General features: G+C 45.5%; 1 protein-coding gene across 1 annotated transcript; it reads right to left on the bottom strand.

Moving 5' to 3' along the window:
* Positions 1-9394: 9394 nt before the first annotated feature.
* RPL14 (ribosomal protein L14) lies at positions 9395-13611 on the bottom strand. Its single transcript, XM_063408349.1, has 6 exons — positions 13496-13611; positions 12742-12843; positions 12084-12178; positions 10608-10707; positions 10186-10239; positions 9395-9650 (listed from the first exon to the last, which is right to left on the bottom strand). The coding sequence occupies exons 1-6, from the start codon at positions 13496-13498 to the stop codon at positions 9471-9473; spliced, it is 534 nt and encodes a 177-aa protein (XP_063264419.1). The 5' UTR covers positions 13499-13611; the 3' UTR covers positions 9395-9470.
* Positions 13612-14380: the final 769 nt, after the last annotated feature.

Raw genomic sequence — 14380 nt, 5'->3', positions numbered from 1 at the left:
GGCAAAACATGAGTCTCCAAAACAGGCACATCTCACACCAGGTGCTGAGGCCAGCTGACCTACAGTTTCCAACACCAAAGATCTCTCGAGCCTGATCCCTCTCACCTTGTACATGGGCAGGAGGAAAAACTGTTCTGGCCCTGTTGCAAGGCACAGGACAGCAGTGTGGGGGGCTCAGTTTGCTGGCATCTCCTGGCAGATCCAGCTCAGCCAGGAGCAAGTACTTTGAAACAGGAGAGCTGAGACCTTTCCCTAGGGTTCTCTAAGCAGACCAAAATCCAAGGAAACCAGTGCAGAGCAAAGAAGGCCGTGGGTGCTGTTGCAGCACCTCTGTGCTCCCTCGAATGACTCCACTGTAGGCACTAGCAAAATCTTCTGGTATAACCCTGACTCCATTTCATAGAGACTGACTTGCCTCTGCACTTGCTTGTCCTCATAAAGAAATGCCTGCTGCAGAGGAATGAAAATAGGCTGATTTTTTTTTTTCTTCTTTCCCGTTCTGTCCCAGTGGACCTGCATTCATTTCTCCCTTGGGAACAAAAGACAGGCAGTGGAAAGGGGACAGATTTCAAGAGCTGTCAAGGAACAGAAAGTTATTCTGCCTCTCAGAAAGTAAAGCTGAAGGGTTTTTTCTTCCTTTTAGAAAAGTGTGAGGCTCTAATGGGTTTGAGGGGCTATGAATATGACTTTTCACATCTGCCAAGATAATTATAAGCTTGAATGAATTTCTGATACCCACACGCTGCCCAGATAAATCATACCTATCAAGCACTGATTAAAAACAAGCTATTCAGAAAGCCTTCAAATTTCTCTTCCCTTCCCACCCCACTGTCTCCTGTATCTGTTGGTAATGGGTCTCAGTGCTTTACTAAGGAATTGTAGAGGAAACCCTGGTTAAGGAACTGTAAACTTCACCCTTTCTTTGCAGGAGGTGTGAAAGAGATGGGAAATTAAGGCTATAGGGACCAAGCAGAATGAGGAGAGATTTGGGCTCAGACTGGGTCTGGGACTGGGACAGAGAAGATGCTGAGAAGCAGGTAAGGTGCAAAACTGAGTTTTGCATCTGGTTTCAAAGCGTGACATGAACCTATGCCCCACTTCCCAAATCAGTATCTCTACAGGGGGCAAGCAAGAGTCCCTAATTCAGAGAAAAACCTGGATGTGGATGATTTCTTTCGGTTCACTGTGTGTGGGAACGACTCGTGCATCTCAGGTTTTCCTCATTGTTCACATGGAAATAAGCCCACCCAAGTAATTTATGGAATGCACTAAATTTTCATAAATATGCTGAAGAAGCTGCACACCCCCAATGCAGTAATTAGAGTAAATTAATGCTGCTGGGATGCCTTTGTCACCATTTGTCTGACTCAAGACAGAAGGCAGGGAGGTCACATCCTGAAGGGAGAGCAATCCTTTATAAGCAGTGTTTAAGATGCCAGAGAAAACAATAACATCTGTACAGGAACCACACGTTCCCTCAGTGCACAGGCTTTATACTTCCCACAAATACCTATTGTACCCTCCTTGTTGTCATGACTCAAGCATAAGCATATGGAGGAAGGGACAAAGTTATTAAGTCCTTCAGAGGTGATTACTCATTCCTCCAATTTAACATTTTAGATAAATGCTACAAACTCTGAATCGCTTGTCAGAACACAGTATTGTTTTTACAGAACATGAGCTGAGTCAAATGAGTTAGGGTTCTCTTTTCATTTTTTAATTTCTAAGGGCTATTTTTAAATAGCTCTCCTATGTTCAGCCAGAAAAAAAATCTTACCACCCATGTTCCGTGTCCAAGACATTTGCTGTGTTATTAGAAAATAAACCTTTTCCTAGCCTGCTCCTCCAAGAAAAGCCGACCACTCTGCATCACCAAGGGTCTCAGCCTCCATCCTCCACCAGCTTTTGGAAACAATTGGACTTCAGCCCCATGTGAAAACAGTCACTGACAGTCCAGCCGTGTTGTGGCATCCCAAGTCCATGGGAGAGGGTGAACCAGGTGGCACAAAGCGGGTGCCTCAGTAGGGTTCCATCCCACTGGGTTCCATTGCTCCCAGCAGCTGGTATAATAACACTGACTTTTTACCTGTGTTTCACCCCAGAGTCCTCTGTCCTCTTCTGTCAGTCCTTCCCAAGGCAGGGATCCCCCTTTTTTAAGCCTTATCTTTTCTTCCTCTCTCTTTGTCCTTTCTAGATACAAACCCCAGCACTCCAGTGAATCTGAAACATCTTTTTTTTTTTTTTTTGGACTGTCACCATGTAAATCAAGAGATTCAGATATCTGTTATTTATTATCCCACTAATCCTGCACCATCTGCAGTCTTCACTAGCAAATAAATGTGTGTGTGTCTGTGTATCCTTAACTTGATCACTGTTTGAAAATATGGGATGTTGGACAAAGAACAATTCCAGCCCACAAAAGCTTTAGCACTGATGTCTCATTTTGATATCTGTTGCTGAGACAGTTTCTCATCGAATATGTAAAGCAGTCCCTGTAAATGATACTGTTTGCAAAATAAGAAGGGTGTACAGTGCTGTGTCCATTGCTTTGGGGACACCCAAAGGCAGATGTGCCCTGCCAGCACAGATGCTGTGCTCTCCTCAGGAAGGTGATGAGTGTGACTGACCATGAAACCACATTAGCTGGCAATTGTTACACTCATAGATCCTCACTTCTTCTTAACAAAGGCTTTGCCTAGCCAGCCACTTGTGCTGATGCCTTGAGAGGCTACCTAGAACAGTGTTGAAGGAATAAAGTAGGTATTTATTAAAAAGGTCTTCTAAGAATACACCTTGGGCAGTACAAGAGCCTGGCCGAGTCTACAGCCAAGATGGACTACGGGTCACACAGTTTCACACTTTTATAAGTTTGGGTCCATTTATATATTGGGGTTAATTGTCCAATGACAGCTTCAGGTTGTGAAGTCCCATCCTCCCAGTTTGCTCTCCTCAATTCACTGTTGTTTATACTTCTTGGGCCTGAAGCTGCAACGGTGTCCTTGGTTCTCAGGCTGGAAAAGGATTGTTTTGTCTAACTAAACTGTGAAAAGAGCTTGCTAACACTTTATATGAAGTTCATAGTTATATAGTAATGCAGTACAGAATCTGGATAATATGAAAGCTAAAACTTAAAGCATCAGTGCTACCACACTTACGGAATGCGGTCAGGAAAAGTCACTGGAAACTCTGTACCACCACAGAAAAATTTCCTGAAGAGTTGCAAAATTAGTACACAAGTTATCTGGGCTTAGAGGGGCTAAGAATGAGTGTTGGGGGTTTAGAGAGCTGCATGGCTAATTCCCTTGGCCTCCTGAGCAGGAGTTGTTCAACTCATCTTACTCTGGAGGTGCCTGGGGAGAAAAAAAGGAGGTGTGCTGGGACTCTGCAGAGAGCAGTTCAGCTCGTCTCTGCCTGCTCGTGCACCTCACAGAGAGGGCCAGGTTGAACACAGGTTCTCCTGCGCCATCCAGAGCTCCCTGCACGGCTTAAATCTGCAGGCAGCTTTCAGGAAGCCTGAGAGGGAGCACAGACAATGCCAGGTGGGAGCACAGAGCATTGCTGCCTGAGATTCATGTTAGCAGCTACTGGTGCTGCATGCCCTGCCTCCCCACAGAGTGAGACTGTGGCTCTCCAAGACCTTGCCAGAAGTCAATTCCTACCTCTGCATGTGAACAGGCCAGATCCTGGGGGCAGAGCCTGCCCTCCTGGGTTTGCTGTGTGCCGGTGTCCCAAGCCCAGGGGACATCAAGATACCATAGGACTTAATTTTCCTCAGAGCATCTCAGCAAACCTCCAGCTCTAACTTGCAGGATCACACAGAAACAAGGGGAAAATGGACACAGACTGATGCATGGAACATTTCAACCCCCCCTAAAAAAAGAGGGAAAACAAGACAGAAGCAATCTGTTTCTTTTCCTGGAAGGAGTTCTTGGCATATGCCTGAGTTGGGACCACAAAGACACTATTGGCTGTGTAAGTACCTTTGCACTAGGGAAAGTCCTCTGTCACTGTGATGCCAGGAGGGGGGAAAGCGTATGCATTAACACATGGAGCAATCAGGCAGCATTTAATCTGAGAGCTTTGAATTGTGGCTGCTGAAAATAGGGTCTGACCAACATATGGGCTCATGAATCTTTCCTGACAGCCCTGCAGTTACAGAAGCAAGAAGTGGAGCCTCCTGGTTATAAATTGGCCATGAATAAATTTAGGTTGACAATTAGAAGGTTTCTAATAATCAGAGGATTAAGTTCTGGGAACTTTCAGACAGGAGAGGGAGTGGGCTGTGAATCTTTGTCACTCCCAGTAGAGCAGCATAGGAGAAGAGAGGAGGGAACTGAATGACATGGAGAATTCATCCTGTCCATGCTCCCAAGGATGGCTTTGTGTCATCTGCTAATGGTCCAAAGCAATAGCCCTGGAGCCGAATTTCTCGAAAGTTGTGAGTAAAGTGGCAAGAAAGAAAGGTCAGATTGTTAGGGTCTAGCTTGTTGGGCATGTTCTCCTTCCAAGAACCACCAGTGCCTACCCAGGGCTGTTTGGCAGTGCCTGTGACCCTGAGCACTCTCATCCTGTGGCATGGTACCGGGACTTTCTTCCAACCGCAATCTCAAATTTTCTATAGGACGCTAGAAATTATTTTGCACTATGGATTGTGTGGATGCTTTTCAGTCTCCTGTTGGAATAATTGTCCTGTGGCACAATTGCCTGGGTTGACATTTAAATGCAACTCTGCCTCCCACTCCAGACCTGCTGCACATCCAGGCATATCCAATATGAACACCTTTCCTTCCAAGGTCACATTCAGGTGTCAATGAGTTGAGGAAGCCTGTTCACATCTGGAGTCAGGATCTGCGTGCATTACCGACTTGTCAGCCTCTCCCTGGACCTTGAAAAATGCTTCAAGCAAGCAAAAATGATGCCACTTTCAGCTAGTCAGACTTAATTTATTTCATTATGCCGTGAACTCTGATTTTTTTTTTTGCATTATCCACAGAGATTTCCAGGATGAGCTAAGACTCACATGTGCAATGTGAATGAGACAAGCAGTAGAAAGAAAAGATAAACAAGGAAGAAACCCCTCCCTGTAAAGTTATTCAGGGATTCCAGGGAGAAATAGAAGGAAGAAGAAAAAAGCCCTCAAGCTTATTTTCTGTCTCTTCTTTAGAACATTTTTACATAGCACCTGACTGTGGCAATAACACAGCTAGCAATGGCCCCTTCTTTTGTAAATAGGAGGCTCAAACAGTGGCTATAAAAAGTCTTGACTGGTGAGTTATTGTGAAAAATGTTCAGATGTTGTGCTCTCCCACTGTGTGTCCTTAGGTAAAGCTCCAGCAGATCTCAAAAATAATATTCCTTCATGCTATTGAAGTATGCACACCATGACTTTTTTTAAGTATCTCTCATTTCCATCAGAGCAGAGTTTCCTAATAAGATCCTGCCACACAAACCTTTTTCAGGGCACAGTGCTCCAAAACACCACCCGTGCTCTCCCAGCAGCCCAAAGCGGATGCAAGGGAAGAGCTCGGCTCTGCTGAGGGCTGTGATGAACAGCTCAGGGCTTCTCTTAACTATGTGTGAGGAACAGTTCCAGAACTAAATAACCCTGAAAAATACCCTCCAACCAGGGGTCACCAGGGAAATGTTAAAAAGCACCTCCTTTGTAACAAGAACTAGATCAATGCACTTTAGGAAGGAGGAAGTGGCTCTGTCCTGGTGGCAATGGCACAATTTTTATGTTGGTGACCAGCACAAATAGCTGACTGCAGGTGGAAGACTTCTCTAATTTGGATGCATACAAACTTCTGAAAGTTTATGGGGGAGGTGGAGCGTTTGCCAGAAAGACTTGCCTGGAGCCCACTCAGTTTTATCATCACTGAAAAGGAGGTGAGGAAAAGATGATCAATTCTTTATTTATCTAAAACAAGAATACAAATCAGGGACATTTACACAAAGGGAAGGTTGGGCCACGTTCCCACCTCAGGACACCATGAACTGAAAGTTGTACAACCCCCAGGAATGAAGCCTGTGCAGGGAAAAGGGTGTGGGTACATCACGAGTATGCACAGGGCCTGTGTCAAGGCAGGGACAAGGACTGCAGCACAATCAGGGGTGTCGTGTTGAAACTGGTGAAAGCTGATCTTTCTACGTCAGTGAAGGAAATGCCTTCAAACTCAAAAGTACCTGAGTGTCACAATAGTATATGCAACTTCAGACTCAAAAGAACATAAAAAATTCCCAAATTAAACCCCCAAACAAACCAACCCAGCCCCACTCCATCCCCCCAGAATTGTAGAATGGAATAACAAAAAGCCGAAGACCTGAAATGAGTAGACCACACAGTCATCCCTGTAATTTGCTCCACTTACCACTTCCTTGCAAGCTGTACTTACTTATATACCAATAATGCTGTGAATAGAAATTAGCACCCCTTCATCTCAATAAAAGGCAGGCACGTGGAGCTTTCAGAGACACTTTATCAGTGTGCACAGGAGAAAAGCAAGGAAACATTACAGGGCTGGAAGCATTTAAGGGGTACTATAATTGAAGCAAGACAAAATAAATAGAGCTATAAATTAGACCAGATTTGTCACAAGTCCATCAGTAAATGCACAGATTTCTCTTTCAAGGCTATTACATCTCAATGAAAAAATTGAAATACATCCAGATGCCAAACACAGTAACAGACATGCAAGTCAAGAGCCAAAATCATGCAAATACAGCATTTTTCAGGAAGAAGAAATATGCATCACCAGCAAATCAGTTGGCCCAGAACTGTGGCTGGTTCATGGTAATAGCAGGTTTTACACCTTTTAACTACAGATCATGCCAAGGGGTCCAATCCTACTCCTAGAATTGCTCACGCCTCCCAGACTTTGCAGCACGGAGATTAGGACAGGGTTTGCTAAGTACTGGTATTGGTTTAGGAAATACAGCAATTGTCTGTCGATCTCAGGGTTGGGGTAGATCTTGCTCTGCCCCCAGCAAGCCCACTAGGTGAAGTAATATGAGACAACAAACACAGGGACTTCACCTCAAGCTCTTTCTAAACAGCAGACCCCATTTCTTCATGCTCAGCTCCACCAAGTAAATTAAGAAGCATATCCATAGTCCAGCAAAGTAGATCTTAGTAAAAAGATCTATAAATAAATAAAGGTAAAGGCAATATGAAGAATTGGCTAAGCACGTCTACTGCTCTCAAGCGTTTGTGCCATCCCTTTTGTTTGGTACCATTCCTTGCACGGGAAGGCAGCACAATTGCCTGGCCTCAGGAAGAACCTTCTCAAGAGCTAACGTTGCCATCGTGTGGTAACCCTCAGAAATAAATTGCACTCCTGCAGTTTTTCGTATTCCCCCTAGCTTCACAAAAAGGAAGAACCAGCCTGGAGGGCTGGACAGTGCCCGTGGACTGAAAGGAAGGTGTACTGCCCACAGTACAGAGCTGCAGGTTTCAGAGAGGTTTCGTGAGTTGCTGCAAGGAGCACCAAATGCTGCCGCTATGGAACACCAGGTCAGAAATGCTCCGTGCAGGTCCCAAATTCCAGTACATTCTGGTATTGCCCTTTTCCCCTTTTGGCCAAATCATAAAAAACCAGTACTTTGGCAGAAGTCCTGCTTGTCAGGTGTGGTGCTACAGAGCCCAGGTTTCTTTTAAGGCACAGCATGCTCTCCCCCCAGCAGTGCCTAAATCTTTAATGCCCCGCTCTCATAGCACAGTGCTAGGGCAGACACAACCCTCTACCTGTGTTTCATACCACTACCAGGTCGCTCTTCAGGACAATCCCAGCTCCCAAGGATTACCGTACACCTTATACTGCGGAAAAGTTTCAGCTGCCTTAGCACCTGCCAAGTGGTAGGAATGAAAACACTGGATAAATTGCAGTCATGGGCAGAGATATTCTGGGGAAGACAGTACCTTTAAAAATGAGTAAGTGTTGTAGAAAAAGTGTTTCTGAGTTCCTTATGATTGAAAGCACATCTATTTTCTGTACAGGAACTTTTACCATTTTTCCCCTCAGTCTTATATAATCAAGCTTAACAGTAGTACATAAAAAAATCAGTAAGGGACACATCTTTCACCTTAAAGGACCTCCAGGCTGATAGAACTTTGAAGTTACTTTTAAATTCAAGTTTCAGAGTAGGTGGATTTTATCACTTCAAAATCCAATTTAAAATCAAGGTCTCCAGACACTTGAACATGACTTTTAGTCCCAATTTGCATAATTTCTGATGTATTTTCCCCTTAGCAGTTACATCCCTTCCTATCAACCATGTGTTTGAACTCTATTTCCAAGGGTATGTAAATAGCTTGGGACAACACTGTATACTTCGAAGTGCTTGGGTATGCCTAATGCTGGCTGAAATAAGCAGCACTAACCATATAAATAGTTAAAGCACAAATTTTTAACAACATATGCTTACCAGTGTATTGGGCAACATATATTTGAGTATGTGTGTGACAACAGAAAGGTCTCACGACCTTCATTAAAATATATACTTCCTCCTCAATTTTATATTTGAAAAAGTAATTTGCTTTTAAATTATCAGATACCTCAGACTTACAAGATTTCTCCATTCCATGTGAAGAAAATGTACCTCCTGACAAGAAACTACAGGAGGAAACACAGGAAATTACATGGATTGCTGACACTGAGATTTGTAAACGTTATTTCATAGTGCAAAGACTAAATTGAGCACTTTGGTGTTTCAGACAAACTAATTTTTAGGTCATGCTCCCTTTTACTTGATGGTTTTGATTAGTGGAAGTGATACACTGCATAGTTTAAGGAATTGGAATTCATCTCAGGTCTTGACACAAAATCTTACCCTTAAAACATTCCAAAAAGCAAGCATACTGAAATACATGCCAACAGTTACCATCTTGTTAACACACCACAAATTACTTTTAACTGCTTACAGGGCATCTATGGTGTTTGACGTCTGAAGCATCCAAGTATTCCAGGCCACTACTTTAAAATTTGTGATAGATTTTTAGCAAATAATTTAGTATTTGAACAGCAATTTGTCAAGTCTTTTTAACACTGACATTCTTGTATTTTAACCAGAACACATCCTTTCAGCATGTCTGAAACAGAACTATTAGTAAAATTTGGCATAACTAGTAAAATTACTAGTAAAATAATTTCCATGTATTTTACACTCAAGACTGTGCAAGTAATTTTGTATATCCAATAGCAGACTGCTTTTAAATGTCCGGATCTGACCTACTGCAAGTAACTGGGAATGCAATTATTTCAACTGGCATCGGGTATAGAGTACTGGGCATACCATGGCAAAAGCATTTCTGCGTGTTCTGGGGAATCCTAGAATCCAACACTTGGACATTAAAAAAGACACACACAACTCTTGGTCTGAAATGAAAACAAATGCATGATTTCAATTCAAATCAAACGTTTGTAATTTTAAAATCAGAACAAAGACACAGAGTTATACATAATGAGAATTTCATTTTATTTCTGTGCCTTCTGTGCCTTGGGTGCTGGTGCCTTCTCTGGCTTCTTAGCCTTGGGCGCCGCCTTCTCTGGCTTTTTGCCCTTTGGTGCCTTCTTCACTGGTTTCCCTGGCTTCTTGCCTTTTTTAGAAGCCATCCTCTGGAGCTTTTTCATTTCCTGCTTGATGATTCTGTTTCTCTGTTAAAAAAGAAAATGTTTACGTTTTATCAGAATGAAAAGAGCAAAGGTTCAAATAGTGTACCTTAATTCAAATTCTAAGCTTTCAGATTCTGCCTCTTTTCATTATCACCTTTTACCATGCATTGTATTTGAAATGTCAAATTCTAACTAAAACTGTTCCAATCCACCGAGTGGACATTATCATTCTAGCTGGTAGCTCAGACATCTCAGTGATGATGTGTAATGATTTTCATTAGAGGGTGAAATACTAACAGCAACCCATCCAGAATATTTGATTTTCTCAGCAGGCAACTCCTTTCTCAGCTGCAACTTGGGAGGACTCACAGATGGATTATACAAGTTCAAGTCTGACCAGCTACAGAAGAGAAAGTGGTGACACACAAAGCAGCATGGAAATTCAAGGCATTCACACCCACGGTGTCACCCCATAAATGAAGCCAGCTGTGAAAGTAAGGCTACTAACACTGGATGTGACTCTGAAGTGAAGGCTACAAGCATTAACCCCATAAAGAAGCAGCACTCAAGCACTTACCATTTTCTTCGCTTTCATCACCTTGTAGCGATCAAAGTCGGTCATTTTGGCTTTCTGTGTGAAAGGAATCAGTCATGAAACTCTGATATGTACAAGCAGTAAAACTCATCATTCCAAAAGTAACTGATCATCTCCAAATGAGGTCTAGCTGCACTTCTGGAACTAGGTCACAATTTAAGGCCTTTACACTATATCTCAGGATGCAGGAAAAGAGGTGCAGGGAAAGAGGCTCTTACAGAAATAGCTGAACAAAACCACATTCACTGTTAAAATACAAGAAGTTTAAGCTGGTAAGTTAAAAACCTATGCCTTGTCTATCTCTAATCCTGGCTTACTATTGAAAACATGCAGCCTTTAGACTGTACCTAATTTTACAAAGCAGGAGCAGTACATGTACTCCTCCTCCAGTGAAACACTGTTACCTTTTCTCGGGCTTCAATCTTCTTTGCCCATCTTGTCGCTGACCATTTTTCATTTATGTTCTCCTTCTCCCAAGCAAGTCGCACACACTTCTGACGAGCGCTGCATTGGAACAGTCACAAAATCATATTCACAGTCATGATTAAAAAAAGGTTCTCCCTGATGCTGGCCTCCCAAATTTCATTCAAGGGAAGATGACTGTCACTACTACGTCACTTCAGACACCTTCAACTCAATGTCACGAGCATCTCTGTGGCCTAATTAACATTAGTCAAATAAATGCTTTGCTAGCACTGACAGAATCCCAGAATGGGTCAGGTTGGAAGGAACCACGGTGGGTCACCAGGTCCAACCTCCCTGCTCAAGCAGGGCCATCCCAGAGCACATGGCACAGGATTGTGGCCAGGGGGGTTCTAGAGTATCTCCAGTGAGGGAGACTCCATCACCTCTCTGGGGAAGCTGCTCCAGTGCTCGGTCACCTGAGCTCCAGGAGATGCACATCTCTCTTGTTCTGAGGAGCCCAGAACTGGACAAAGCTCTCCAGGTGTGGCCTTACCTGCACAGGATCACCTCCCTCACCCTGCTGCAGCCACTCTACCTAATTTCCCCAGGATACCATTGTCCTTCTCAGCCACAAGGACACTGCTGGCTCAGCAACAGCTTGTTGTCTACCAGGACCCTCAGGTTCTTCTCTGCAGAGCTGCTTTCCAGCAAGTTGGCCTCAAGCCTGTACAGGTGCTCAGGGTTATTGTACCCTAGCTGCAGGACCCTGCACCTGCCCTTGCTGAACTTCCAAAGTTTCCTCTCTGGCTGTCTCTCCAACCTTTTGAGTGGCAGCAGAGCACTCTGGGGTATCAGCCACTCCTCCCAGCTTGGTGTCATCAGTGAACATGCTGAGGAGGAACCTGTCCCTTGATCCAAGTCACTGATGAGTAAGTTAAACAATACTTGAACCTTAGGGGACACCACAGGTGAGAGGCCTCCAACCAGACCTTGTACCACTGACCACAGACCTCTGGGATCTGCCTCCCAATCCACCTCACTGTTCAAATGAGCAGCTGTTCCTAGCACTGCCCGTTCTGGATTATGAATTACAGAAATTCATACATTACCTGAGCTGAAAGAACAGAATTCAGCCTCCTGCAATTCCAGTGTAGTTCTGTAGGCAGGGAACCTATTTAATGCCTGAAGGTGACTTATGCAGTAGCAAAAGCAAAGCTGCAGCAGTATTTACATTGCTTTCCCCCACAGAACTACCTGTGAGATGCCTTGACTGCTGTGAGGCTTCCTTTGCTCCTGAACAGCAGCTATCAGCCAACAGTGGCATTGAAAACCTAAATATTCAACTATGATATCACAGTCTGTCAATTTTTTACTGTTAACACACTACTGTTTGAACTTTCTAGACTTAGCAAGGATCAGTCATCAAGTAACAGCATGGGATTTTTTTACACAGGTCAAGAAAAATGCCAACTCACCTGTGTGGGAACTTCAGGACAAAGTCAGTCAGCTGCATGCACTTGAAGGGCATGGCCTGCCTCCTGACACCACTGCAGGGGCCATCCACCAGTGCCTGAAAAAGGGAAACAAATGTGGGGCGTTTGCAGCAGCTTTCCCATTGCATTTGATTTAAACAGCTGCTTCCTAATAGTGTATGAACAGTATCTTGACAACACCGATCCAAAACTGAAACACATATCATGCAGACAGAAGCAGAGATTGTTAAGTCTTGCCTGTGCAACCCAAGCTTTACAGAAAAAATTTTAAAGGCCTGCCTTTGACAAAAAAAACTGAACTGAATTTAAAACAAAAAAAGGCCCACAAACTAAGATGTACGCAGGAAGAGTCCCCTAACCCAAATATTCACTTTACACATACGTTAATGCCATTCCATTCATAAGCTTTAGACTCCGACATCCCTTGTCCATTTCTACACCAAGGAAACAGCACAAGGAGGGGGATGTATCACTTGCTGGTGGGAAAAAGCGTGCTCCTAGAGGTTTCAAATACAACATCTGTCAAATCCTGTCCTTTTATCAATTACTTATTTGAAAACAAAATTCCTACACAGCCTTAGCATACAAGCCTCTGTTAAGGCAGAAAAAAGGAAATATAGGTGCAGCACTCACAACTTACCCTGTTTTGGTCAATAACATCCACGATGGCCACCAGTTTGCCAGCATGTGGCCCGAAGGAGATGAAGGCAACTCTGCCAATCTCCACGAAACGCTTGAACACCTGGGAGAGCAGGCAGGAATGGACAGAGGGTTAGGCGAGAACACATCCAAGGCCATTTTCAGATTCAAGGCTCTGAGAGCCTTTATAAGAGCTCCCCGAAAAACATCCCAGAATGGTCAGACAGAGGCCTTACAGATCACCGAGCCGCCCCTTCCATTTCACCAGGCTGCTCAGAGCCCCATCCAAACAGGTCGTTAACACTTCCAGCGATGGGGCATCCATAATTTCCCCGGAAAACCTGTTCCAGTGCCTCAACATCCTCACAGTAAAGCATTTTTTCCCACTATCTAATCTAAACCTACTCTTTCTGTTTGATGCCATACCCCCTACCCCATCACCACATGCTCCTGTAAACAGTCCTACCCCATCTTTCCCCTAAGTTCCCTTCCGCTCCTGGAAAGCTTTCGAACTGCACGAAACCCCTACGCCTGAGCAAAGGGGCCACGGTCCCGCCGCGCTCCGAGCCCGGCCCCGCGCACACGCGGAGCGCGGCCCCGGCCTGGCGCGGGTGAGGCGGGCGCGGGCTCCCCGCCGCCGCCGCTGCGGGTGCGGACGCAGGGAGGCGCGGGCGGGAGCGCCGGGGCGGCAGGCGGGCGGCGGCGGGAGGCGGCGGGGCCGGCGGGCCGGCGGAGCGGGGCATGGCCGCACGTACCATGATGGCGGCGGCAGCAGAGAGGGCGGGGCGGCCCCGCCGGCGCCCGGAAGCCGCCTCGGCTCCGCCGCGGCGCGTGCGCGGGGCGGGGCGGGCGCGGGGACGCGCGCTGTGGCCGTGGCCCCGCCGCGCGCATGCGCCGTGGTGTCCCGGTGTGCGCGGCCCGGGCGCGTTCCCGTCGCTCTCCATTGCCGTACGTGGTCTCCCGTCCCTGTGACCTTCCGCCAGACCCCACGGCCGCAGGAGGTTTTTTCCGGAAGAATTCAGTTCTTTTCTAACAACCTGCAGGTCTCACCCTCCTCCAGAAGCACTGCATTAAACTGTCCCTCCCTGGGGTCCTCCAGTCCCACCGTGAGCCCACCCTGTACTGCAGAGTGGGATACACTGAGACTGTCTTAAGTCAGAATGTTCTTTAGTGTCAGAGGCTGTGTGCTTCGTGCCCCTTTCGGCTGGTAGGGTTAGCATTCTTCGCAGTGTCTTGTCTGGGGCTGCGTTTTGGGTTTGTGCTGAGCACAGAGTTGTCAGAATGGAGATGTGTTTGTTTTTGCTGAGCAGGGCTTGCACAGAGCCAAGGCCTTTTCTGCTTTCCATACGGCCACACTGGCCGGGAATGCATGGGAGGCTGGCAGGAGACACAGCTGGGACAGGTGACCCAAACTGACCTGAGGCATATTCCAGACCTTAGGACATCATAAGTTTGTAAGGTGGGGGAAGGAGGAAAGGGGAGAACATTTGGAGTGATGATGTTTGTGTTCCCAAGTCACCTCTACGTATGACGGAGCCCAGCCCTCCTGGAGATGGCTGAACAGCAGCCTGCCCATGAGGAACAATGGATTAATTATTTGTTTATTTGTGTGTGTGGTTTTTACTTTCCCTATTAAACTG

The sequence above is a fragment of the Prinia subflava genome, chromosome 1 (genome assembly GCF_021018805.1).
Source record: "Prinia subflava isolate CZ2003 ecotype Zambia chromosome 1, Cam_Psub_1.2, whole genome shotgun sequence".
In the NCBI taxonomy this organism is placed as follows: domain Eukaryota; kingdom Metazoa; phylum Chordata; class Aves; order Passeriformes; family Cisticolidae; genus Prinia; species Prinia subflava.
The sequence above is the reverse complement of the archived record's forward strand: the minus strand, read 5'-3'. Positions and strand labels throughout refer to the sequence as shown.